The following is a 24,779-nucleotide window of genomic DNA, read 5'->3' as shown; positions in this document are numbered from 1 at the left end:
TTAGTCTGATACCTCCCAGCGAGAAGGTCCGGGCTTGAGTCCAGCTCGGGCCTCCTCCCCCCTCCAGAGACCCGCTCGTTAGGCTGATTGGTGACTCTAAATTGACCCTGTGAGTGCGAATGGTTGTGTGTCTCAGTGTTAGTCCTGCGATAGGCCAGCAGCCCCCGTCCCTACTGCAGGATTAATGACATATTCACATAACACAATATCCTCAGTGTTACCCAACTCTGCCATCATCCCTGTACCTGTTGAAACTAGTGTCTCATTTTAAACCGAGTTCCTTTAACTCCATGATCTCACACCACTGACTGAAACACAAAAACCTTCCCTGGTTGTACGAATTTACAGAATATTAAAGTTACATTTTCCTCTTAAATTATAACTCCCCTTATGAATACTGAATAATTTCTGTATTTTTAGGTTTGGACGTTATTTGAGATGTTTGTTGTTCCGTGATGTCTGTAAACTTTATTAATTTTGACTGTAGGAATAATGAGTTGGGCAACGTTGTAAATGATTAACGGCCGTATCTATCTATCTATCTATCTATCTATCTATCTATCTATCTATCTATCTATCTATCTATCTATCTATATTAATTCGCTTCAATTTAAACCAAAACAAATAAAACTGCGTCATTCGAGTCGTCGTCGTCATGACGTCTGTCGCTGCGTGATGACGTAGCCGGCGGACCGTTTTTCCCTCCTCGTTGTCGAAGCTGTCGTTGATAAGCGAAGCACTTTTAAACACTTCTAAACATTTATCACGACTAAGTAGCTTCAGCTGGCTGTAGGAGGGAGGACGACGAGGACACAGAGCGTCTATAAGACGGTGGACAAGCACTCAAAGGTAAACGTTTGTCAAACTTTTTACTGTTTTTACCGGTTTCTCGGGTTTGTTTTGCTAACGTTTGGCTAGTTGGGCAGCTAGCATTCTAACTAGCATGACGTACGTAACTCTCTGTGTGAAATATCGAACAGAAGTACATGTGTATGTAGATTTAAAAGATTACACAGCTCGTTAACAACCACATCTCGTTTTTTTCGTGGAACCTCCGGGATTCTGATGTGAATTCTGTGAGCTAACTTCCTGCTAGCCGCAGCGGAAACCATGCTACCCGGGTTTATTAAATAACTGGCCTCTGTTTAAGCGGGTTCTTAAATAACTAGCCTCCCCCGCGATGGACTCTTTTTAATCAGGTTATTAAAAGCATCCAGGGTTCGTGGCATGAAACCCGTCATGTGTTTTCGGGGCTTTTAGATGGTTCGGTCCGGTCTCTACACGTGGAGCAGGAGACTCAGACTCATGTCCCCGTTAGTTAGTTAGTTAGATCGATAGCAAGCAAACAATTTATTTCTGTAGCATATTTAAAACAACAGGGTTGAGGCCAACGTGTTTTACGAGTATGTACAACACAGATAACACCTGTGAAAGTTTTCTCTGGACTTCAGCCTGGATTTAGGAACTGGAGGAGCTGATTGGAGGAGCTGAGGATGGATGAATATACTATATGAACAGTATTTACTTTAATGATGCACAAAGGAAATGAATTGGTCGCAGTAGCTTAATTGTTTCTGAAAGAAGAGCTGTTATCCAGCTGGATGGAGTTTGGTGTAGAGTCATGTAGTTTTCAGTGTGATGGAGAATGAGCTTCTCTAATATACGTAATGTAGTGGATGTGATGACTTGTCCATGATGGACAGTTTATCTGGTGTCCTCCTGTCTCTCACTGACACAAACGACATTTCCAGCCTTTCAGATCAATTTGTTGATCCTACTGATGTGTTTTTGGCTGCGACTACTCCCCCAATAAACCACAGCAAAGCACAGACCTGAGCTTCCTCAGGAACTACAGTCTGGTGGTTATTTAGACTCCCAGGTACTTGGGAAATGAAATAGATTTTGACCAATAACCAAACCACTATGTGCGAATGTGCTATATAAATAAAGTCCAGAGTTTTCTGTCATAGGAACCTTTTCCTGGAGTGTTTGTTTGAAACAACCGAGTTGTCGGTGTCTCTTGGAGAAGGTTAGATTCAAAGATTCAAAGGTTTTATTGTCATGTGCACAATGTAGAAACTTGTCAATGAGATTATTTTGTTTGTCACATGCACAGTTCTACATAGGACAGTGAATATATTGTTGTACATGCAGCCAGTTAAAGAAAAGTAAAGCAGGAGAAACAGTAATATTTCCACACAGCTCACAAAATAGGAATCAGTGTGTGACTGAGAAAAGTAATATTAATTAAAATCAACCTAATATGTGCATTAGAGCTACTGTGACCGAGCCTTTTACGTTGTGGATATTTAAAGTCTAAGTCTAAATACGTAAAATGTATAATTTTCTCGTTGGAATGTCACAGTGCAGACGTCCTGTGTTCTTGTATTTACTATCTTTCCTTTTAACAAAAAATAAATATGTTAATCTGAACTCAATGATGATGGAAACTCTCAGTAATTACAGGCTGAACAGTCTTTATTCTCAATTAATAAAGAGTTTATTTCAAAATGTGAACAGAAGATTTCAAGCGTCATTGTTGGCGACCATTTTAGTTTTAGTTGCATTATCGTCATTTTTATCTTTTTATAGTTTAAGTCAACTGTGTTTTTATCAACTGTTTAATTCTTACATTTAGTCAAACACACACTAACAACATTAATATGTCGTCTTTAGCCATTAATCATAGATTTTGTCTCTTTAAATCAGTTTAATGTGTATTTGGTAACAGGCTGTAACAGGTACTATATCCAGGAACTATATTTATAGATCTACTCCACCATCCACTCTACTCTGCACTGTTTAAATATGTAAATATGTGTCAGTAACAAGTCAGAGGTCAGTAACTTTGTGGAAGTAGTAAAATACTTTTGAACTCTTATAATGTGTTTGGGATCTGCTCACGTCTTCTGTGTTAGACTGTGTTGATTTAATTCAGCCCTATATTTCCAAAAAACTATGTTTATCATCCAGTGTTGTTCTTCTCCTCATATCTTAACTTGTTTTTTGGCCCATTAGACCTTTTATCTTTGAATACACCACTTGTTTTCATCTTAGCGTGAATTTAGTTAAATTTTATTCAGAGAGCAACTAAAACATTTTCTATCATTCATGGGTTCGTGCATATTTAACACCACAAATGTCACTTTCTTTTATTAGAGATTTTCAGAATTTACTAAAATGGTGAAAGATTGTGTTGTAGTTAAAATATCTTGAGGACGTCATGAAGCCTTGTCCCCATTAAAAACAAGGAAAAAGGACTTTTTGCACATTTTAACATTTGACCCTGAAACTTGAGCTCATCAGATATTGGTTTTAGGGCGTCGATGTCTCGTCTTGGTCGTATTTTCGTCTCGTTTCGTTAACGAACGCTGCTGCTGCTCTTTTCTCTCCAGACTTATGCCGTCCTGCTAACGGAGCAAGATGTTCAACAAGTCTTTCGGTACTTCCTTCGGTGGAGGGACGGGGGGGTTTGGAACCTCTTCCACCTTCGGTCAGCAAAGTAAGTCTGAGCTTTATTTGTTGTAAATCTAACGTGCGCTCAGTTTGATTCCTGTGGATTTAAATGACCCGTCCTCATGTGGACTCTGGTTTCTCCAGATGCTGGTTTCGGGGCGACGGGCGGTTTTGGGACGTCAGCATTCGGAGCGACCAACAACACAGGAGGATTGTTTGGAACCACCCCCAATAAACCAGGTATGCACCTGTTATTCTAGCTTAGATCAGGGCTCAAACTCATTATTTATATTATTATCATCAAAAAATCTGTATTTATTAAGGGAAAACCAGGGACCTACCAATGTTTATTAATATATTGCTGTCTGTTTTCTTCTGTTCTACTGTTATTTTGACTGAATTCATCTCCCAAGGGAGAGAAAACCACATAAAGTTAAAGATACATTTCCAGGATTTTGCCATTATAAAAAATTCGGGTGTTACACTCTAGAAAAATATATGGTACTATGGTATCACATCATTGAATAACACAAGAAAAGGAACTCGGCATTAAAATTTAAATATCCGTCTGTAAAATAACTTGTTTCAACAACTGTTGGACTTAGATTCGTACTTTATTGTTCCCGACATGATATTCTGTCATCCCGAAGCAGAACTCAGCATAATTTGACTTATTATTTTTAGCATCAGCGCATCTTTGGTTTCTCTGGTGGTTTAAGTACAGAGCTGCTTATCTCAGAGATTTTACTGTCCCACTGCCTCCTGTTCCCCAACACAACCACTCTCTGGACACGTGACCTGCTCCAAACACCTACAAAAACAAGAATGGGAGGAAAATGTTACAAAAATAAATAAAAGGAAAGTAAAATGGAAGTGTTCTCTAAGTTTTCTGTTAGTTCTTTGTGCCGTTACGCCAGCGTTTTTCTTGTCAACGCTGAACAAGTAGAATTAATCTGGTGTGTCTTTAGTGCTGTTGAAGGATGAAACCTTGAATCAGATTAATCTCAGGTTTGCGATTAATTGCGATTAAATATCGTTAATATGTAATTTTTATTTCCTCTATTAATCACTTCATTTTGCTTTAGGATTGATCAGATGTTTTCAAGTCAGCTTGTCTTTGTCTTAGTTTGTCCCCTCCGTCTCCTCGTCCTCTCTTCCGTCTCCTTGTTTGTCTTGAGACATTCGGAGACATTCTGCTGTGGCCTCATCAGGTTCCATTTTTAATCCGAGTTTATTTTGACCGTCCTACTTTATTTATGAGTTGGTGAAAGGAGGCGTCTACAGCGACTCAAGCTAATCTGTCCCCGCTGTCTTTGTGTCCAGGAGGCCTGTTTGGGTCCAGTACCTTCAACCAGCCGGCGACGTCCTCCACCAGCACCGGCTTCGGCTTCGGAGCCGCCAGTGGTACGACCACCGGCCTGTTCGGAAACACGGGGACCGGCACCAGCGGAGGACTCTTCAACCAACAGAACAACGCATTCGGCGCCAACAAACCGTCGTCCTTTGGAAGTGAGGACCTTTTTATGGATCCCGGTCTCTCCGGACTCTGTGGAGGTTTAATGTTGAACACCTTGTTTGTTTTTATCGTCCTGTCCTTCATGTCCTTCATGTCCTTCAGGCTTTGGGACGAGCACCAGCAGCGGTGGACTCTTTGGAGCCACCAACACCACCGCCAACCCCTTCGGTGGAACCAACTCCCTGTTTGGAGGCTCCGGGTTCTCGGCCGCTCAGCAGCCGGGAACCACCGTGAAGTTCAACGTGAGTCCAAGTTTGAACGAACCTCGTTTTCATAATCAGAGTCCGGATCTTGAACCTCTGGATTTTATCACGATGTGAGGAAAGAACGTTGTGTATCACCTGGAGAGTCCTCCAGCCAATCACAGCCTTTTGGTTTTAACCTAATTCATCTCGGCTGGAGCAGAATCGGTTCCCAGCGGAGAAACTCTGGATCAAATTCCATTCAGGAAATAATAATTGTGGGTGGTAGAAGCTGGTCTAGTCTCCAGGCTACATGTAAAAAAACAAATTGGGGTTAATCTCGGACTGACTACAGATTCATATCTTTTCTTCTAAGTGAGAGACTCTAGTGTAGTTTTCTAGCATGTGGTTGGTCAGAGGGGAAAAAGACTGAAGCCAGCTTCAGTTTGTTTTTTTATTTCGTGAATCAATTCTCAATGTACCGAGTTCCAGACTAGTCTGTAGTCACACACATTAAAGTCTGTACTGGGGAACTTATTTTAAAGTCTCATCATGGTCTCAGGTCAGTTTCTCGTGTCACATTTTAAATCGAGTCATTAAGCTCAGACTGTAAAGCTGGAGTTTCTTTGTCCACAGCCTCCGACGGGAAGTGACACCATGGTGAAGGCCGGCGTGACCTCCAGCATCAACACCAAGCACCAGTGCATCACGGCCATGAAGGAGTACGAGAACAAGTCCCTGGAGGTGAGTCTGCAGGACCAGCTGCTAACATCATGTCTTCATGTCAGCGGGAGCTTCGCTTTAAATGCGTTTATCCTTCCTCTGTGTGCTCCATGGACGCCGCCGTCTTTTTGATCCGATCAGAGCTCTGGAGCTTCTGTTTGAGTTTGTCTGGTTTCATTGAGCCATTATAGGATTCAACCAACACAACAACTTGTTATTTTCTAACTTTAATTCCTCCAGAACTAAACCACGATAGAAAGTTCAGAGTCTTGGCTTTTAAAAAGAGACCAGGACCTTGAATGAGCTCCAACATGTTCAGTTGCTTTCACTGCGTCTTGGGAGGTTTTAAAAGGTCTTTCCTGTTCAGTCTTATCCAAACTGTTCTTAATCTCCACAGTCACTGGGCTCCTTCATTCTTATCATGTTTATGACTGAACTTATTATTATCTTTGTTTATGTGTCTGGAGGAGTGAGTCACTGCTGACACCAGGACGGTTTAACCGTTTAACCCATTAGATCTTCTTGAGGATTAAAACTTTGTCCACTAAACACTGGTGACATCACTGCGTTGGCTTCCTCTCCGTGGCAGAATATAACACTGACCCGTAACCCGACCATGTCGCTCACTGGATGGACTGAAGCTTGGTTCTGGTTGATGTTGGTGCTGTGGTGTCGGGACCGAATGATAAACGGTCTGAACGTTGTGGTGTCAGGCTGTTGTGTTGTGTGGTGTTTGTGATCTGATTCTGTTGCCTCCTGCAGGAGTTGAGGCTGGAGGACTACCAGGCGGGCAGGAAGGGCCCCGCCAACCCGATGGCGGCTCCAGGGGCCGGGGGTCTTTTTGGTGGAGCCACGGCCACGTCCAGCGCCGCCACCGGCCTCTTCGGCTCCGCCGCCCCCAACACCAGTTTCTCCTTTGGGCCGAATAAGAGCACGTTCGGAGCAGGTACGAATGAAAAGAGAAACATTTAACCCTCCGGAGTCTAATGGTCCTGAAGTCTGACTCCTTCTGGGCTTCTCTTTATATTTCATCTCCTTTGGTTTCATGTGTGTGAACACGTTGGAGCTAAAACCAGACTAGAACCATCAGATCCAGGAGGAACCAGTTAGAAAACCACAAACATGTTGAACCAACCATTTCTAGAACTTAGAATGTAAATCTAACCTGGACATTTCTAAAGCTGATCAACACATTTAGTTATTTACAACTATTTCCACTAAAATTATTTAGGACCATGTCCACAACTATCAGGTGTCCAACCAGTAATAATGTCTAAATGTCTCTAAACTGTCTCCTGTCTCCATAGACTGAATATAGCCTCACTGTTGCTTAGCAACCACTGACACATCATGTCCTGATTGTTGATGGATGCATTTTCCACCAATAGGAAAGAAGCTGTCATGTTTTTTCTTTCTATCATGTGTAGCTCTGCTAGCTCTCGTCCTCCTGCTAGCCTCTCTCCTCCTGCTAGCTTCTCCTCTCCTCCTTGCTAGCTCTCTCTCCTCCTGCTAGCTCTCTCCTCCTGCTAGCTCTCTCCTCCGGCTAGCTCTCTCCTCTGGCTAGCTCTCTCCTCCTGCTAGCTCTCCTCTCCTCCTGCTAGCTCTCTCCTCTTGTTAGCGTTTTCCTCCGTGAACCAAACATGACGACAATATTCAGGAAAAAGTCTCAGTTATTTAGAACCAGTCTAGTTTTACTTGGTCTAGAAACACGAGTTAAAACCTGATCTTTGGGCTGAAGTTTCTACTGAAGTAGAAACAGAGACTCAGTGAGTCTATAAATGCAGTTTTAATTACTTTACAGATTATAATGGATGGGAATAGAAACTCACACCTAAATCATAGAGATGTTGATTTGTGCTGGATTAGTTTTTATCAGAGGACCTGTGTGTTACGAGAATTATGGTGGGAAATTGGTGGAGTAATTTTTATCTTACAAATCATGGACGATTTCCACCTAATTTATATCAGACGGCCTCCGTGATTATTAGAAATTACCGGAGTAAAACTAAAGCTGCGTAAATATAACTGTTTTCTTTGTGTCCCTGAGGAAATGGCATCAATGTTCCTACGGATTGAATAATGTGCACAGTGATGGAACGTCTGTATAATATGAAACCAGTTGTTTGGCAACATCTACATCTCCAGTTGCCTTTTTAAATGTTTTTTTTTAATATTTAATGGACGAATGTGATGGACGTCCAATTAAAATGTCCACTTCCTTGGTCCCGTTTCCAGCTCCAGCCGCCGGCTTCGGTACGACCACGGGCGGCCTGTTCAGCCAGCCCACCCAGCAGGCGGCCGGGAGCCTCTTCAAGCCCTTCGGCGCCACCACCACCGCCCCCAGCACCAGCTTCTCCTTCGGCAACACCAACACGATGGGGCAGCCCAACACCAGCGGCATGGTGAGGGCCTCAATACACAAACATGTTCACCACAGCATCACAACGAGAGGCAGGACAAGACGAGAACAGGCTCAGATCAACAGCAAGTTATGACATTAGATGTGGTGGACAGAGACAGATATTTATGGAACATGGGTCTGTAATCAGTCACGGTTTAACTGTCACTGTCAGAATAAAAACATTTTGTTTGTTGCACTGTGTAGTAAGTGATGAATTTAAATAAAATAAAAAGCATAATGTAATGATGGAAGATACAGCAGAGACAAAGGTTCAGGCAGATGAGTCAACCTGGTGTAGTTTCTCTCTTTTGATTCAACAAAGTCAGGTTTAGTTTAAATGAATGGACCTGTGTCCTGCTGCAGCTTTGACCCAGTGTGAGTTCATGTTGTGCTGATGACGCCCGGTTGTGTCTCCAGGGTTTGTTCGGGAACACGACGCCGGCTCAGTCCGGCGGTTTGTTTGGAGCCACTCAGACCAGCACGGCCACCGGCTTTGGAAACACTGGCTTGTTCGGGCAGCCCAACGCTGGGTTTGGGAACGTCGGCACGCAGGTAGAACGCGGGTAGAACGCGGGAACATTTAGAGCCGGTCGGCCTGAGGACGGTCGAGTCCCTGCAGCTGATACGTATCCTCTGCCTTTTACAGCCAAGTTTATTCGGTAACAAGACGGCCGGGTTCGGAACCACCACCACCAGCGCCCCGTCCTTTGGGACCGGCACCGGGCTCTTTGGGAACAAGCCGACCCTCACACTGGGAACCGGGACCAACACGTCCACCTTCGGTATGTCCACTGATGTCCACTCTGTCCTCGTTCAAAGAGTCCAGCTACAGTCTGAAGGTTTTACTGAGTCCGACACGAAGGCACCGTTAAATACACAACCCAGTGTTAAGCTTTAATAAGAGAAAATACAACTCGCATCAACGTCACAAACATGTGGGAAATAATTACGGTTCAGAACATTCAGACAAAAACTTAACACATCCTGGTTTTTGTTGGCTTCAGGTTTTGGTGGGAACCCGGCTGGAGGGAGTCTGTTTGGAAACAAGTCGACCACCGGAGGACTCGGCACCGGACTGGGAACCAGCTTTGGGACAGGTGACAAGAGAACGTTTAATTACACTTAATTAATTACGCTTAATTAACCCTCCAGGATTAATGTCCAGGAGAAATAAAATGTCCACAGGTTGAATTGTGTGAACGTTGACTCCTGTAGTGAATCAGTAGCATTTTGGAGCCAGATTCACTTTAAGAGGTAAAAACCCAACGTGGAGGAACTTTGGGTTCTTTGGTTTGATCCTAATGTCCAGATGGAGAGTGGACCTGGTTCTGTTTCACTAGAACCTTTGGAGAACATGTGAGCTCTGTGGTGTTTCTAGAACCTCTGGGTCCAGGTCTGGGTCCAGGTCTGGGTCCAGGTCTGGGTCCAGGTCTGGGTCCAGGTCTGGTCCAGGAGTTGATGGATGAGATCAGAATGATGCCTGTACATAGAGACCTGCTGGTTCTGGAGGTAGATGGTTTAGGAGCTGATAACATAAATTTATTAACGTGGAGCTGTGTCCAGCAGTGGGAGCGGGACCGACCCTGTTCGGGAACAACCAGAACAAACTGGGCTCCGCTCTGGGAACGATGGGAACGTTTGGAGCGACCGGATTCAACAGCGGCGCGAGTACCCTGGGCTTTGGAGCTCCACAGCAACCCGTCGGTGAGCAGATATAGAAATAATCCTTAGAAAACTTGGTTTCAGACGTATCGATGGTGATGATGCAGGAGGTCATGTGACCAGTTCATCTGAATCCATCTTCCTCAAGGAATTTAAGAGGATTATGGGACATGACCAGACCAGACTTCACCAGTTACAGCTCATTCACAAAGAGCAAATATCTTTTATTCTGAGAAACCTGTCATGGAAACACAGCTGGAGTCTGTGGAACGTTTGGTTATATTTTAACTTTGTTATTTCAGCGCTGACGGATCCGAACGCCGCCGCCTCCCAGCAGGCGATGCTCCAGCAGCAGCTCAGCGTCCTGGCGTATTCCCCCTACGGAGACTCGCCGCTGTTCAGGAACCCGCTGTCAGACCCCAAGAAGAAGGAGGAGGTGAGTCTGCTGCTACACCTCATCACAGACGAGACAAAACGATACGAGACGTAAAAACAACAGTGGATCCTTCCTTCTCCTGGACACTGACAAAAATACCTGCAGCAGCATGTGTCCTCTATCAATACGGCGCTAAAATCTAAAATAAATCCAGAGCGTGTTGAAGCTCATCAGTACTCACATATTCTCATTCTGATATTACTTATCATGATTATTTTCCCGAGTCGTTCAGCCCAACGTTGGATCATAACTGATCATGATGATGTTTGGCCTGAGGTTTATTATTTGGTTTTAATCCACGTCTCTGCAGATTCAGCCTGGTTGGGTTTTAATTTCTTCTATAATTCCTTTCCTCCGACAGCGTCTGAAACCGACCAATCCGACGGCCCAGAAGGCTCTGACCACGCCCACCCACTACAAGCTGACCCCGCGCCCGGCGACCCGAGTCCGGCCCAAAGCGCTGACGTCGTCCGGGGCCTCGAAGTCGCAGCTCTTCGACGGGCTGGACGACGACGAGCCCTCGCTCACCAACGGAGCCTTCATCCCGAGGTATCAGCTGGTCGCCGCCGTCACATGACTGCGAATTTAAAGAAAACCTCTGAACGATGGCGTCTCTCATCTCCACAGGAAGAGCATCAAGAAGCTCGTTCTGAAGAACCTGAACAGCAGCCAGTACAGCAGCCCAGTCAGCAAGGAGGCCGACGACCTGGCGTCACCACCGGAGTATCCACAGAACGGAAACAGGTCCGGTCTCACGCAGTCCCTCTGTCCCTCTGTCCTTTAGTCCCTCTGTCCCTCTGTCCTTCAGTCCTTCAGTCCTTTATTCCTTCAGTCCCTCTGTCCCTCTGTCCCTCAGTCCTTCAGTCCTTCAGTCCTTTAGTCCCTCAGTCCTTCAGTCCTTTAGTCCTTTAGTCCATGGGAACATTAGAACTGGATCAGGTTCAGTTTGTCCCTGAACCCTTTAGACAGTTTCAGATGATGAAGCATCAAGACGTTTCTCTGTCCCTGTTCATTAGTGCCCTGTTCACTGGTTCCCTTGAAGGTTCCTGCAGGTTTGTAATGTGTGGGAGAGGAAGAACTGAGAACTGGCCTTGACAGAAAGAGTATTTTGTCCAGAGGCGTCTTGTCTACAGGAGGTCCTGGTCCGGGTCCTGGTCCTGGTTCTGGGACCAGAGGCTGGGAGCCCTGTTTTAGGACCGTCAGAGTTCCACCCTGAAGGTTCCTCTTCTGTCTGTCTTTAGCCCGGTGGAGGAGGACGAGGAGCTGAGGGAGGTGCCGGGTCCCAGCGGCCGAGCGGACGACGACCCCGAGGTGACCCAGTTCTACGTGAACCCCATCGCTAAGCCGATCCCACAGGGCCGAGTCCAGACCAGCCTGCAGGACACCATCAGCGACCTCAACATGCACAAAGTGTCCAGGAACGGCCTGGAGGTCGGTACAGAGCCCGGTTCAGAGTCCGGGCCGGAACCGGTCCTTCAGCGTAGCCGCCTGCAGCTCACGTTAACGCAGAATGTTCTTTCCTTTCAGCTGAGCAGCGACGACGTCTCGGCTTCTCTGGGGGAGGAGTCACTGCAGGAGGACAGGGAGGAGGAGCAGGAGGTGCAGCAGTCTCCTCATCCTGCAGGTCTCATTCATCTCTTCTGTTAAAGCTCACATCAAAAAACAAATGGCGAATAAATAACTTTTAAACACCAGCAGCTGCTAAAGACTCAAACAGCTAAATACTGAGAGAACTTTAAGAGGCTTAGAGAGGAGAACTAACATCACACCTCCTCACTAACACCTCCTCACTGACACCTCCTCAGACCAGACTCCTCTAGGCTCAGAGGGAGACGGGTCCTGGGTTTGGGTGAAGCTCAGTTGCATCGCATCGTTTTCATCGCGTCCACTTTAAAGTGTCTTGTCCGTCCTCCAGGCATCGTCCTGAACCGTGTGGGTTATTACACCATCCCGTCCATGGACGACCTGGCTGAGATGGTGGACGAAAACGGAGACTGTGTCGTGGAGAATTTCACCGTCGGACGCAAAGGTAACTGCAGACATTTATTTATTTAGTTATTTATTTATTAGCACAGAAGTAAAAAAATAATAGAGAGCAGATCAATAAAATCACTGAAAGCAGATAGTACATTAAAGAAAATTGGCTGATTGGCTCTGATTGGCTCTCTCTCTGCTCTGCTCTGCTCTGATTGGCTCTCTCTGTCTCTGTCTCTGCTGTGATTGGCTCTGGCAGGTTACGGCTCCGTCTTCTTCCCCGGTGAGGTCAACGTGTCGGGACTGAACCTCGATGAAATCGTCCACTTCAGGCGTAAGGAGGTCATCGTGTACCCGGACGACAAGAACAAGCCGCCGGAGGGGGCGGGTCTTAACAGGTGAGGGCGTGTCACAAAGTGAGGAGGTATAAAGGGTCTAATACGCAGCCTCGCCAAAATAAAAGCCTCCACCTGGATCTAACTGAGCTCATAGTCCAGCGCCTCCTGGTGGATCATTAGTTCAACAGGTTATTTAAGACCAACGGATGCAACAAGGAGCTTCTCATTTCCTCCACATCCCGTGGTGGAGGAGATGTTAGTCTGGTGGAGGAGATGTTAGTCTGGTGGAGGAGGAGATGTTAGTCTGGAGGAGAAGATGTTAGTCTGGTGGAGGAGGAGATGTTAGTCTGGTGGTGGAGGAGATGTTAGTCTGGTGGAGGAGGAGATGTTAGTCTGGTGGTGGAGGAGATGTTAGTCTGGTGGAGGAGGAGATGTTAGTCTGGTGGAGGAGATGTTAGTCTGGTGGAGGAGATGTTAGTCTGGTGGAGGAGGAGATGTTAGTCTGGTGGTGGAGGAGATGTTAGTCTGGTGGAGGAGGAGATGTTAGTCTGGTGGTGGAGGAGATGTTAGTCTGGTGGAGGAGAAGATGTTAGTCTGGTGGTGGAGGAGATGTTAGTCTGGTGGAGGAGGAGATGTTAGTCTGGTGGAGGAGATGTTAGTCTGGTGGAGGAGGAGATGTTAGTCTGGTGGAGGAGGAGATGTTAGTCTGGTGGTGGAGGAGATGTTAGTCTGGTGGAGGAGAAGATGTTAGTCTGGAGGAGGAGATGTTAGTCTGGTGGAGGAGATGTTAGTCTGGTGGAGAAGGGTCAAATAATTGGCTGCATCAAGCAGAGGAAACATGTAGAAACTACTGAAACTGGCTTAAGACCTTTATTCCAGACTGGAAGGATAGTGGAGAACCATGTTCTACCAGGAAGAAATAAATCCTGACTGATGGAGAAACGTTTGGAAGAAAAGCAGCAGTAGAACTCAGGGCTGTGTTTAATAGTGGAAGGAAGAACATTTCACACCATGGACAATGTGAAGGGAACTCAAGGGACTGAGCAGCTGTGGAGCCTTGAAGCCGTTTTTCCCGGTTGTCCTCCCTGACCGTGGTGTCCTTGTGTCTGTGTAGGAGGGCGGAGGTGACTCTGGACGGGGTTTGGCCCAACGATAAGACGACCTGCACTCAGATCCGGAGCCCCGAGCGTCTGGGCGACATGAACTACGAGGGCCGGCTGGAGAAGGCCTCACGGAAACAGGGAGCTCGCTTCCTGGAGTACCGGCCCGAGACCGGGTCCTGGGTGTTCGAGGTGGGTTTTAATCCACGTCAGATTAGTGATTCTGGATTCACTGAAGACGGCATCATCCGTAGTGAACCCAACATGTAGAAACTGACCACGTCTAACATTTGATAATCCCAAGTTCAGGCCTTAAAAAGTCTTAAATCCTCATGTCATTATCTGCTGTGTGACCCCTCATGATCCTGTACGTCTTAAGTTTGACCCCTGATAGTATTTAAAAGTCTCAGACCTGGTCTCAGGTGTGTCTGACTCCGCCCTCTTTCCCTCAGGTCGCCCACTTTTCCAAATACGGCCTCCAGGACTCTGACGAGGACGAGGACGTCCCGCTGAAGACCGACCCCAAGAAGCTGAAGACGGCGGCGTCTCTTCCTCCCTCCCAGCAGCAGGTGGCGCCACAGGCTCAGGTAGAGCAGCCTGCGCCCATCCACACCCCTCCTCATCCTCCTCATCCTCCTCTTCCTCACTGACACCGACCCCAGCAGCTCATTAAAGGAACGTTTCACGAGTCTGGTTCTAGCCTCACGGAACTTATTTCAGTTTCCAAACTGTTTTCCTCGTTGGTTCCAGACGTTCGTGGCGTCCGCTCCGTCTCTCGTCTTTCTGCATCTTTGCCTTTGAGTTTTTAAATCAGAGCTGCAGCTTTATCAGCCCTGATGGTTTAAATGATGAGGTTGGTTTTAATGATCTGAGCTCAGACTGGACTCAGATGGTTTAACAGGGAAAGAAGAACAATCATTATTATTATTATTATTATTATGTAGAATGAAGTCGTGGATAAATAAAGCTGCAGAGGCTGGTGAGTATTTACAGAAATAGAAACATTGAGGGTTTTATTCTGGGCTCAGAGTTGTTGTGTTGTTGTTGTGGGTTAAACTATAATAATAAACCTGCGTTTAATGAAAGTTTCCCTCAGATTAAAGTGATTCTACAGGAAGATAAAGCTAAAGACTGAGGGAGACGTCTCCTAGAAGACAGTTTGTCTTCACCATGTGTCACTTTAACTCTGATCATGAACCGGTGAAAGATCCAGATATATCGACTTTAGTTTTTTATTAATATTTTTAATGAAAGTTTAAATTCTGACTCTGTCTTAATCTTAGAGTCAAATATCTTCGCAGACTCTTTTCATGTGTTATAAGAAATATTTTGACCTCCAGGACGACGTCATGTTGTGAGTTCTTTGAGTTGTGACGTGAGTTGTACTAATTTTCACTTTACTAAATAAAAATAAAGTTAAAGAAGCTGAAGTTTCAGTTTTTGTTTTTTTTATTTTTTTATTTAAAACAAGCTCAGAGAGTCGGAAACTCGCTGATGTTTCTAACCAGGTTTAGTTTGTGTCACAAGTAAAAAACGTCTCGTAATAAATCCAGTTCATCTTGTTGGTTTCGTCTTCAGTCCAACGTCGTCCTGGACGTCCTGGGAGGAGGAGGAGGAGGAGGAGGAGGAGGAGGAGGGGAGCTGGACAGCGACATGGCCGACATCACTCAGAGCTTCCCCACAGAGAGCATGCTGGGAGGAGAGGAGGAGGCGGAGCCAGTCCTGGGGGAGACGGACGCCGCCAACAGGAAGCTGGGAGGTTTGACGTCCATGGACATGGACGGTGTCTCAGCGTCCAGCCACATGGCCTCGTCCCTGGGGATCAACCCCCACACCTTACAGGTAGAGCCCCGCCCCCCCCCCACACCTTACAGGTAGAGCCCCGCCCCCTCACACCTTACAGGTAGAGCCCCACCCCCCTCACACCTTACAGGTAGAGCCCCGCCCCCACACCACACACCTTACAGGTAGAGTCCCGCCCCCCTCACACCTTACAGGTAGAGTCCCGCCCCCTCACACACCTTACAGGTAGAGCCCCGCCCCCTCACACCTTACAGGTAGAGCCCCGCCCCCACACCACACACCCTGCAGGTAGAGCCCCGCCCCCAAACACACCTTACAGGTAGAGCCCCGCCCCCAAACACACCTTAGAGATAGAGCCCCGCCCCCCCCACACACCTTAGAGATAGAGCCCCGCCCCCCCCACACACCTTACAGGTAGAGCCCCGCCCCCCCCTCACACCTTACAGGTAGAGCCCCGCCCCCTCACACCTTACAGGTAGAGCCCCACCCCCCTCACACCTTACAGGTAGAGCCCCGCCCCCACACCACACACCTTACAGGTAGAGTCCCGCCCCCCTCACACCTTACAGGTAGAGTCCCGCCCCCCCACACACCTTACAGGTAGAGCCCCGCCCCCTCACACACCTTACAGGTAGAGCCCCGCCCCCTCACACCTTACAGGTAGAGCCCCGCCCCCACACCACACACCCTGCAGGTAGAGCCCCGCCCCCAAACACACCTTACAGGTAGAGCCCCGCCCCCAAACACACCTTAGAGATAGAGCCCCGCCCCCCCCCCCCACACACCTTACAGGTAGAGCCCCGCCCCCTCACACCTTACAGGTAGAGCCCCGCCCCCACACCACACACCCTGCAGGTAGAGCCCCGCCCCCAAACACACCTTACAGGTAGAGCCCCGCCCCCAAACACACCTTAGAGGTAGAGCCCCGCCCCCCCCACACACACCTTACAGGTAGAGCCCCGCCCCCTCACACCTTACAGGTAGAGCAGATGTTTAAATGATCAGGAACAGATTGTGTTTAAACACAGACTCTCTCCTCAGATCATGAAAGCTTCTCTCTTCACTGAGGACGACGATGAATGTGACACGTTCCAGGACCAGAGCTTCATGAAAACCTCCGCTGACGTTTCGTCTCCTCGGCTCATCATCCCTGGAGCTCAGGGCCGGCCCTCAGGTACCACGCCCCCTCCCATTAACCCCGCCCTCCATTAACCTCCTCCTCCTCCATCATTAACCTCCTCCTCCTCCTCCATCATTAACCTCCTCCTCCTCCTCCATCATTAACCTCCTCCTCCATTAACCTCCTCCTCCATTAACCCCCCCCCCCTCTCTCTGTAGTCGGTGGTCTCCTCCAGGCTCGGTTCTCCTCAGGCCTCTTCTCTCAGATGTCAGACTCCCCCCGTCCTCCTCTTCCTCTTCCTTCGTCGTCGCTGGGGGTCGACTCCTCCCGCTCCTCCTTCCCGTGGGCCGAGTCGGTGCCGTCCTCCTTCCAGCTGCCCTCCCGAGCTCCGGAGCCGCCCATCAGGACGGTGGGGGCCCGGCGTCTGGGGGGGCCCGTCCCCATCAAGGAGTCTGTGACCCAGGGGAAGGTGGGAGGTTTATTATGTATCTTTCATTTATTTATTAATATATTGTTTATGGGCGGGTTCTGGTCCAGACATTAACCCTGTGTGATGTCCCTCAGGGAGGCCTGTTGATGGACACCGGCCTGGTGGCGGTGCGCTCCTTCAGGGTGGGCTGGGGCCCCGGCTGGACCTTGGCCCACTGTGGCGGCCGGCTGAGCTCCGCCTCCTCCAGCCAGCCGCAACGCCACGAACTCACGGCCAAGACGGACTTCAGCTTCCTGCCCAAACCCTCCAGGAGCAAACCGTAAGACCCTGAGCCACTCCTACAAAATAAGAGTCAATAAACAAACCGTAAGACCCTGAGCCCCTCCTACAAAATAAGAGTCAATAAACAAACCGTAAGACCCTGAGCCACTCCTACAAAATAAGAGTCAGTAAACAAACCGTAAGACCCTGAGCCCCTCCTACAAAATAAGAGTCAGTGAGCAAACCGTAAGACCCTGAGCCAGCCCTACAAAATAAGAGTCAGTGAGCAAACCGTAAGACCCTGAGCCAGCCCTACAAAATAAGAGTCAGTGAGCAAAGCCCCTCCTACAAAATAAGAGTCAGTGAGCAAACCGTAAGACCCTGAGCCCCTCCTACAAAATAAGAGTCAATAAACAAACCGTAAGACCCTGAGCCCCTCCTACAAAATAAGAGTCAATAAATTAACCGATGCCCCTCAGAGACCAGCCCTACAAAATAAGAGTCCCTCAGAGATCAGCCTGTTCAGTTAATACTGTTAATGATGTTCAGAGCTGCCACAAATGATCCACAGTCAGAGAATAAATGCAGGAGATTTAGTGCAAAGTACGTTTAAGTTGGAGTCTAATGCTGGTTTGATAATTAAATAATAATTTAATAATTTATTTAATAATAAGCTGCTTCCTTCCTGCAGACTGACCGAGAGCCCGTATAAAGTGGTGCTGGAGCAGGTGGTGGGTCTGGAGCTGCAGCCGCTGAAGCCCAGTGAGGAGGAGGAGGCTGAGGATGAGGAGGCCGTGCTGCAGCGCCCCCTGGAGATCAGCCTGAAGCACAGCAGCGTCGCCGCGGTGGACGGCTCGTCCTGTCCCCTGGTTCGTCCTCAGCTCGGCGTCGCCGCGCTGCACGAATACGCCGAGTGGATCACAGAGCTGAAGGAGAAGCAGGGAGACGCCGACCGTGAGTTCAACAAACTTTAAACCACATCAGCCTCTGTCATCGAAAGAAACATCTTTATGCTCTGCGGTCGGAAAGTTTTAGAAAAGACTGGTTCAGGTTTGACACCTGAGCTTTATTCTTAAAAAGAAACATTCATTAACACAGTGGAGTTACAGTGTTTCCTCCTTCCAGATTTATTTACATGTTTGTCACATTTAAATGTTTCACATCATCAAACTAATTTAAATATCAGTCAAAGATAAATGAAGGTTTTTATTATTGAGCGGCTCCAGATCCAGACCTGCTCGGTCCTGGTCCCTGGTTTTCACTGAGACTGTTCCCACCTCACTGCCTCCGTCAGAACCAGGTTCCTGTCAGGACTCGGTCCCACTGAGCCTCTTTGTTCGGCCCAGAAGTGTAAACGATGTAGAAGGATCTAGTGTTAATACCAGAAGCAAAGTGTTGATTCAGTCGAAGCTTTTAAGAGTCAGGATTTGTGGCGTCTCCACAGAGAATCTTTTCTTTTTTAATCTGTCCCCAGTTCAGACCAGGTCCGGGTCTGGTTCAGGTTTTATCTCTAGAAACGGTGCCGCTGCTTAAAAAATGAAAACAAACAAACTTTGTCCAGAAATGATGCCTTTTTATTTTTAAGGCATTTTGTGACGTGAACAGAAAATGAATTTAAATAATGTCAATACAACTAAATGAACCAATATTAATTAATAATAATAATAATAATAAACCAGTGTCGTGGCGTCTGTCAGGCATCACAGACGCTACATCTCTGGCCCTTTAATAAATGCTATGCTAATGCTAATGCTATGTGTGGTCAGATGTTGAGTCTAATTCCAGGTGTTTCCTCCTTGTTGCATCTTTAGAGGTGAAGTCCAGACAAACTTTAGACAAACGTTTGGTCTCAGACATGTTGAAGCTTCACTTCCATCCATGCAGCTATAGAGCTAAGGAGGCTAAGCTAATTAAACACTCACTGGAACCGGATCAGTCTGGATACTACCGTTAGCATCAGCACCGTTAGCATCAGCACCGTTAGCATCAGCACCGTTTGAGAGTCTCTGATCTCCTGGAGACGTTGAACTGGACTCTTTTGTCTTTTGTCTCCACCTGCTGGAGGTCGGAGGAGTCGCACAAACCCCCGTTAAAACCTTTGTTCGTTTCTAAACCCTTTCAGCTGTTCTGTGTTACTGGGCCGAGGTCTGGACGCTGTGTGAGGCCCTGTGGGGAAAGCTGGGCCCCCCGGACCAGGACCCGGACGCCGAGACGCCCAGCGACTACGAGCAGCAGCTGGAGCGGAGGCGGACGTTTTCGGCCTGGCTGTCCCGAGGCGCCGCCAGCCGGGTGGAGGAGGAGGTGGCCCTGGCGGCGAAGGGGCGACACACCGACGCCATCTTCAGTTACCTGACGGGAAACTGTATCAGCGAAGCGTGTCGTCTGGCTCAGAAGGAAGGTCTGTGGGGAACCGGTTCACTGGGTTTTATCACATCATGTCGGGCATCGTTCTCCATCAGCTACTCACCACACGGTGCCGGACCGCACAGAATCCGAGCCCGTAGAAGGTTTAAGTCTTTAGGAAATATAACCCAGAGTGAAGCAGCACCAGCAGCAATAGAATTACAACATTCACAATATGATGTCATACACTTATTTACATGTTACTACAGTTCCCGCAGTGAGCATGTGCAGGATGGTGATGCTTTGACTTTCAGGAAATAGAGAAAACCTCCTCCTCATGTGTTTGTCCTTCCAGGAGACCACCGTCTGTCCCTGCTGCTGTCCCAGGCCACGGGGTCCCAGTTCTCCCGGGACCTGCTGGGCCTGCAGCTCGCCGACTGGAACCGCATGCAGACCGACTGCTTCCTGTCCGAGGAGCGGCTCCGCATCTTCGCGCTGCTCGCCGGGAAGCCCGTACGCTGAACGCCGCTCGGACACGTCCCCGGCCTCAGAGTTTAAACGGCCGAAGCGTCTCCGCGTGGTTTGAATCTCGCTCTGTGTGTGTGTTCAGGTGTGGCAGTCGTCGGACTCGGTGGTGAACGTCTGCTCCGAGCTGGACTGGAAGCGCTGCGTGGCCGTCCACCTCTGGTTCATGCTGCCGCCCACCGCCTCCGTGGCCGACGCCCTCGGCAAGTACGAGGACGCCTTCCAGGTGAGCGGCGGTAAAACATCCTCAGGAACCAGACCAGGGAAGACGGGAGGAGTTTAGAGCAGATCCACACACGGTCTGAGCAGCTGCTGTTTTCCTGCAGGGCTCCTGTGAGGGGGGGAAATACGCCGTCGCCCCCCTGCCTCCGTACCTGGAGGAGGAGCAGCCGGACCTGGAGGAGGAGGAGGAGGAGGAGGAGCCCAAGCGGCCGCTGTATGACCTCTGCTTCCACCTGCTCAAGCTCTACAGCGACAGGTAAACGTGAACACACGGAGAAACATAACCTCTGTGTGGCACCAGGAACAGGATCTTATTCCAGACTGAACTAGTCCCCGTTAGAGATCCAGACTGTGGCTAAAGTCTGACCCGTCCTCCTGCAGACACTACAGCCTGCAGCAGCTGCTGGACCCTCTGACCGTGACCTGGGGGCGTCTGGACTACCGGCTCAGCTGGCACCTGTGGGACGTCCTGCAGGCGCTGCACTACAGCCACCTGAGCGCCTCGCGCCAGGGGCTGGTCCACAGCAGCTACGCCGCTCAGCTGGAGAGCGCCGGCCTCTGGCACATGGCCGTGTTCATCCTGCTGCACATCCCCGACCACACGTACGTCCACCGACACCCACAGGACGGGTCCGACCCGTTCTAACCCCAACAATAACCTACAGATCAACACGAACACGAACGTTTCCATTCGTTTTAGTGCAAAGAAGAACAAGGAAATTAGCAGAATATTTACATTTAATAAACTATCCTTCAAAAAAATTTAATTCTCAAGAATCATCAGTGTAATCTGGACTCAAGTCTGTCTGGTTCTGGGTCTGTCTGGTTCTGGGTCTGTCTGGTTCTGGGTCTGTGTGGTTCTGGGTCTGTCTGGTTCTGGGTCTGTCTGGTCCTGGGTCTGTGTGGTTCTGGGTCTGTCTGGTTCTGGGTCTGTCTGGTCCTGGGTCTGTGTGGTTCTGGTCTGTCTGGTTCTGGTTCTGTCTGGTTCTGGTCTGTCGCCTGAATGTTCTGTATTGAACCACTAATCAGTAGCTCAGTCAACAGGATTTAAAGTTAAACTCTGAAAGGTGTTTGTTGCTGCCTCTGTCCATTGGTACCAAGCATCACATAGCAGGAGCTAACCAGCTATACCAGCTAACCTCAGCTATACCAGCTAGCCTCAGCTATACCAGCTAACCTCAGCTAACCAGCTAACCTCAGCTATACCAGCTAACCTCAGCTATATTAGCTAGCCTCAGCTAGCCTCAGCTATACCAGCTAACCTCAGCTATACCAGGTAGCCTCAGCTAACCAGCTGGCCTCAGCTATATCAGCTATACCAGCTAGCCTCAGCTAACGAGCTAGCCTCAGCTATACCAGCTAGCCTCAGCTAACCTCAGCTATACCAGCTAACCTCAGCTATACCAGGTAGCCTCAGCTAACCAGCTAGCCTCTGCTATATCAGCTATACCAGCTAGCCTCAGCTAACGAGCTAGCCTCAGCTAACGAGCTAGCCTCAGCTATACCAGCTAGCCTCAGCTAACCTCAGCTATACCAGCTAACCTCAGCTATATTAGCTAGCCTCAGCTAGCCTCAGCTATACCAGCTAACCTCAGCTATACCAGGTAGCCTCAGCTAACCAGCTAACCTCAGCTATATCAGCTATACCAGCTAGCCTCAGCTAACGAGCTAGCCTCAGCTATACCAACTAGCCTCAGCTTTACCAGCTAGCCTCAGCTTTACCAGCTAGCCTCAGCTATATCAACTAGCCTCAGAAAACAGAAAACACAGAGATGAACTTTGAATTTCCCATGTCCAGTTCTTCTCCTGTCTCTGTATTTGATCCAGTTCTAGTTTTTATGATTAGTCCTGGTCCCTGTGTCTCGTTGTCATACATGCCCCCCCCCCCCTTTAATGTAGAGGTGTTTCTGAGGCCAGTGTTGTGGTTTTCCAGTCTGCGGGAACGAGCCGTGAGGGAGATGCTGGCGCTGCACTGCCCCCTGCAGGAGACGGAGGAGTCGGTCCGGAGGCAGCGCTTCCTGACCGAGCGGCTCCTGATCCCGGAGCAGTGGATCCACGAGGCCAAAGCCACCCGGGCCCTGCGCCACGCCGACAGACCCCAGCAGGCCCTGCACCTGTACCGGGCCGGGTACTGGAACCAGTGCCACCGGCTCCTGATCCAGCACCTGGCCTCAGGTAGCTGCCGAGTCCTGCTTTCCTTGTGGTCATTCTATTTAAGCCTCCTCTTTTTTATCTTTGACGTGAGTGTGTCTCCTCCTGCAGACTGCATCATCAACGACAACCACGACTACCTGCTGGAGTTCCTGGAGGGGCTGGCGGTCCCTGAACACAGCGCCACCATCCAGGACTGGGACACGGCGGGGCGGGTCTACCTGGACTACATCCGGGTCCTCAAGTCTCTGCAGGACATCCAGCAGGTGACAAGGAGACGACCAGAAAACACACGAGTCCTTCAGGAAGAGTTGTGGTTTAATTTAACGAACGCTGATGAATATTTAAATGAACGTAAACGAGGCCGGGTTCTGGACATTAACCGTCCTACGTCCTGTTCTGGACATTAACCGTCCTACGTCCTGTTCTGGACATAACCGTCCTACGTCCTGTTCTGGACATTAACCGTCCTACATCCTGTTCAGGGACCAGTTTAATTAATCTAATGTCGTCTGGTAAAATCTGAACCACAGGAATAAAACTTTATTCATCAGAGCTGATTAAAAACTCTTTCACGCTCTGACATTTATTCTCTAAACATGTTTATTGTTAAAATTCGTCTCAAACATGAAGGAAACAAACTGAATGAACGTGTTATTTATGATGAACTTGGTGCAACTGTTCATTTAAGGAGTTGATTAGATGTGATGTTTATAATTAAAAGAGGATTTTCTGTATGTGTGTTTAGATTCTATAGCAGTAAAACTAGAGACTAAACTAGTTCACAACCATTATTTTTAAATAACTGTAATGTTGCTCCAACATGAGGAGGATTAGTGTCTGTTCTTGAGATGTGCAGGTGATATTAGTGACTTCTGCAAACGTTAGCGAACTCTGTGTTTAAACCATGAACCTCGTCCTCAGGCGGAGAACGCCGGCTACCAGCTGGAGCGTCTCTACACCGACGTCACGTCTCTGTGCAGCCGGATCGAGCTCCTGCCCTGCAGCACCGCCAGAGACCGGCTGGCCCAGTCAGGTAGGACCAGAACACTGACCGAGACCGGACCCGCTCACTGGAGACTCACGGTCCCACTTAACTCTCCTAGTTAAAATTAAAAAAAAAACACCGTATGTGTCCGGTTCTTTCTGTTTGTTTGATGACGATTAAAATAATAACTGGTTGAATAACCCGCCTCCCTCCTGCAGAAATGGCGAAGCGTGTCGCTAACATCCTGCGGGTGGTGCTGAGGCTGCAACAGGGCGACGCAGCGTCCGACTCCGCCGCCGTTCCTCTCGCTCGGCTGGCGCCGCACATCAGCCGCCTCCCGATGCCGGAGGACTACACCCTGGAGGAGCTGAGAGGCCTCACGCAGTCGTACCTGCGCCAGCTCATCGTCAGCCAATGAGATCCAAGAAAACACCTCCGGACTCCGACCTCCGACCGTCACTTCCTCAGGATGACGTTTTAAAAGATGACGAAGATTCATCTTGAAGAGGAGCAGTGACAGGACAGAGATTATTTTTATTAACAATAAATCTGATGTTTATTCATTTAGGGCGAGAAACACGTTTTGTTTTGTTTTTTTTTCTTCTGTGTGAACTCTGGAAAAATTAATTTCTCATTTGACCCCAAAGAAAACGACGCTTCATTGATTATTTGTTTCCCAGTTTGGGTTCAATGATTGACCAGTAAAAGTAAAACGGCGTCTGTTCATGTGTCGATATGTGAATAACGACGATCTGTAACGTTTAAAGGAGACGAAGAGCAGCGTGTCAGACGTCTGCTGGTCTATTTTTGTAGCGCTCTTGTGTTTCGTTTGTCTGAATGTAAATGAAGTGTGTTTGCACCAGACATAAACAAACTAGGTTTTTTTTTTTTCTTTTGTTAGTTTCCTTCCAGCTTCACTGAACATAACTATAGAAATATAATTGTATATTTTTCAGGATCGAACATCAGGTCATTTTATCTTCTACCATTAAATATTTACAGGTTGGATTTTTTTTTTCTTTGTGGGGACGGCTCAGTGTTTGTGGATTCATGGAGGTCTGCTGCTGTGTGTATGTGTTTGTGTGTGCGCATGTTTTCCTGGTGATTTTGTTGATAACATTTTTTTAATAAAGTTGAATAGAAATAAA

The 24,779-nt window shown here is 48.2% G+C and overlaps 1 protein-coding gene across 2 annotated transcripts; it reads left to right on the top strand.

The window, feature by feature from the left end:
* Positions 1–673: 673 nt before the first annotated feature.
* Positions 674–24,779, top strand: nup98 (nucleoporin 98 and 96 precursor). Of its 2 annotated transcripts, none has more exons than XM_047607561.1 (35): positions 674–849; positions 3,396–3,502; positions 3,601–3,696; positions 4,780–4,965; positions 5,075–5,214; positions 5,791–5,898; positions 6,640–6,823; positions 8,113–8,279; positions 8,696–8,830; positions 8,925–9,060; positions 9,283–9,375; positions 9,845–9,982; positions 10,243–10,376; positions 10,738–10,925; positions 11,004–11,120; positions 11,618–11,807; positions 11,904–12,000; positions 12,292–12,405; positions 12,610–12,748; positions 13,803–13,980; positions 14,241–14,375; positions 15,367–15,630; positions 16,633–16,765; positions 16,930–17,180; positions 17,276–17,460; positions 18,094–18,356; positions 19,525–19,800; positions 20,101–20,258; positions 20,356–20,496; positions 20,597–20,748; positions 20,874–21,095; positions 22,426–22,667; positions 22,755–22,909; positions 23,568–23,679; positions 23,850–24,779. In XM_047607561.1, exons 2-35 carry the CDS (start codon positions 3,424–3,426, stop codon positions 24,047–24,049), a joined length of 5,508 nt encoding a protein of 1,835 aa, XP_047463517.1. In that variant the 5' UTR covers positions 674–849; positions 3,396–3,423; the 3' UTR covers positions 24,050–24,779. The 2 variants fall into 2 exon arrangements, with proteins under 2 accessions (XP_047463517.1, XP_047463515.1); XM_047607559.1 differs by having other exon boundaries at positions 9,842–9,982.

The sequence above is a fragment of the Mugil cephalus genome, chromosome 15 (genome assembly GCF_022458985.1).
Source record: "Mugil cephalus isolate CIBA_MC_2020 chromosome 15, CIBA_Mcephalus_1.1, whole genome shotgun sequence".
In the NCBI taxonomy this organism is placed as follows: domain Eukaryota; kingdom Metazoa; phylum Chordata; class Actinopteri; order Mugiliformes; family Mugilidae; genus Mugil; species Mugil cephalus.
Note: the sequence above shows the minus strand (reverse complement) of the source record. Positions and strands in the feature narration are given on the sequence as shown.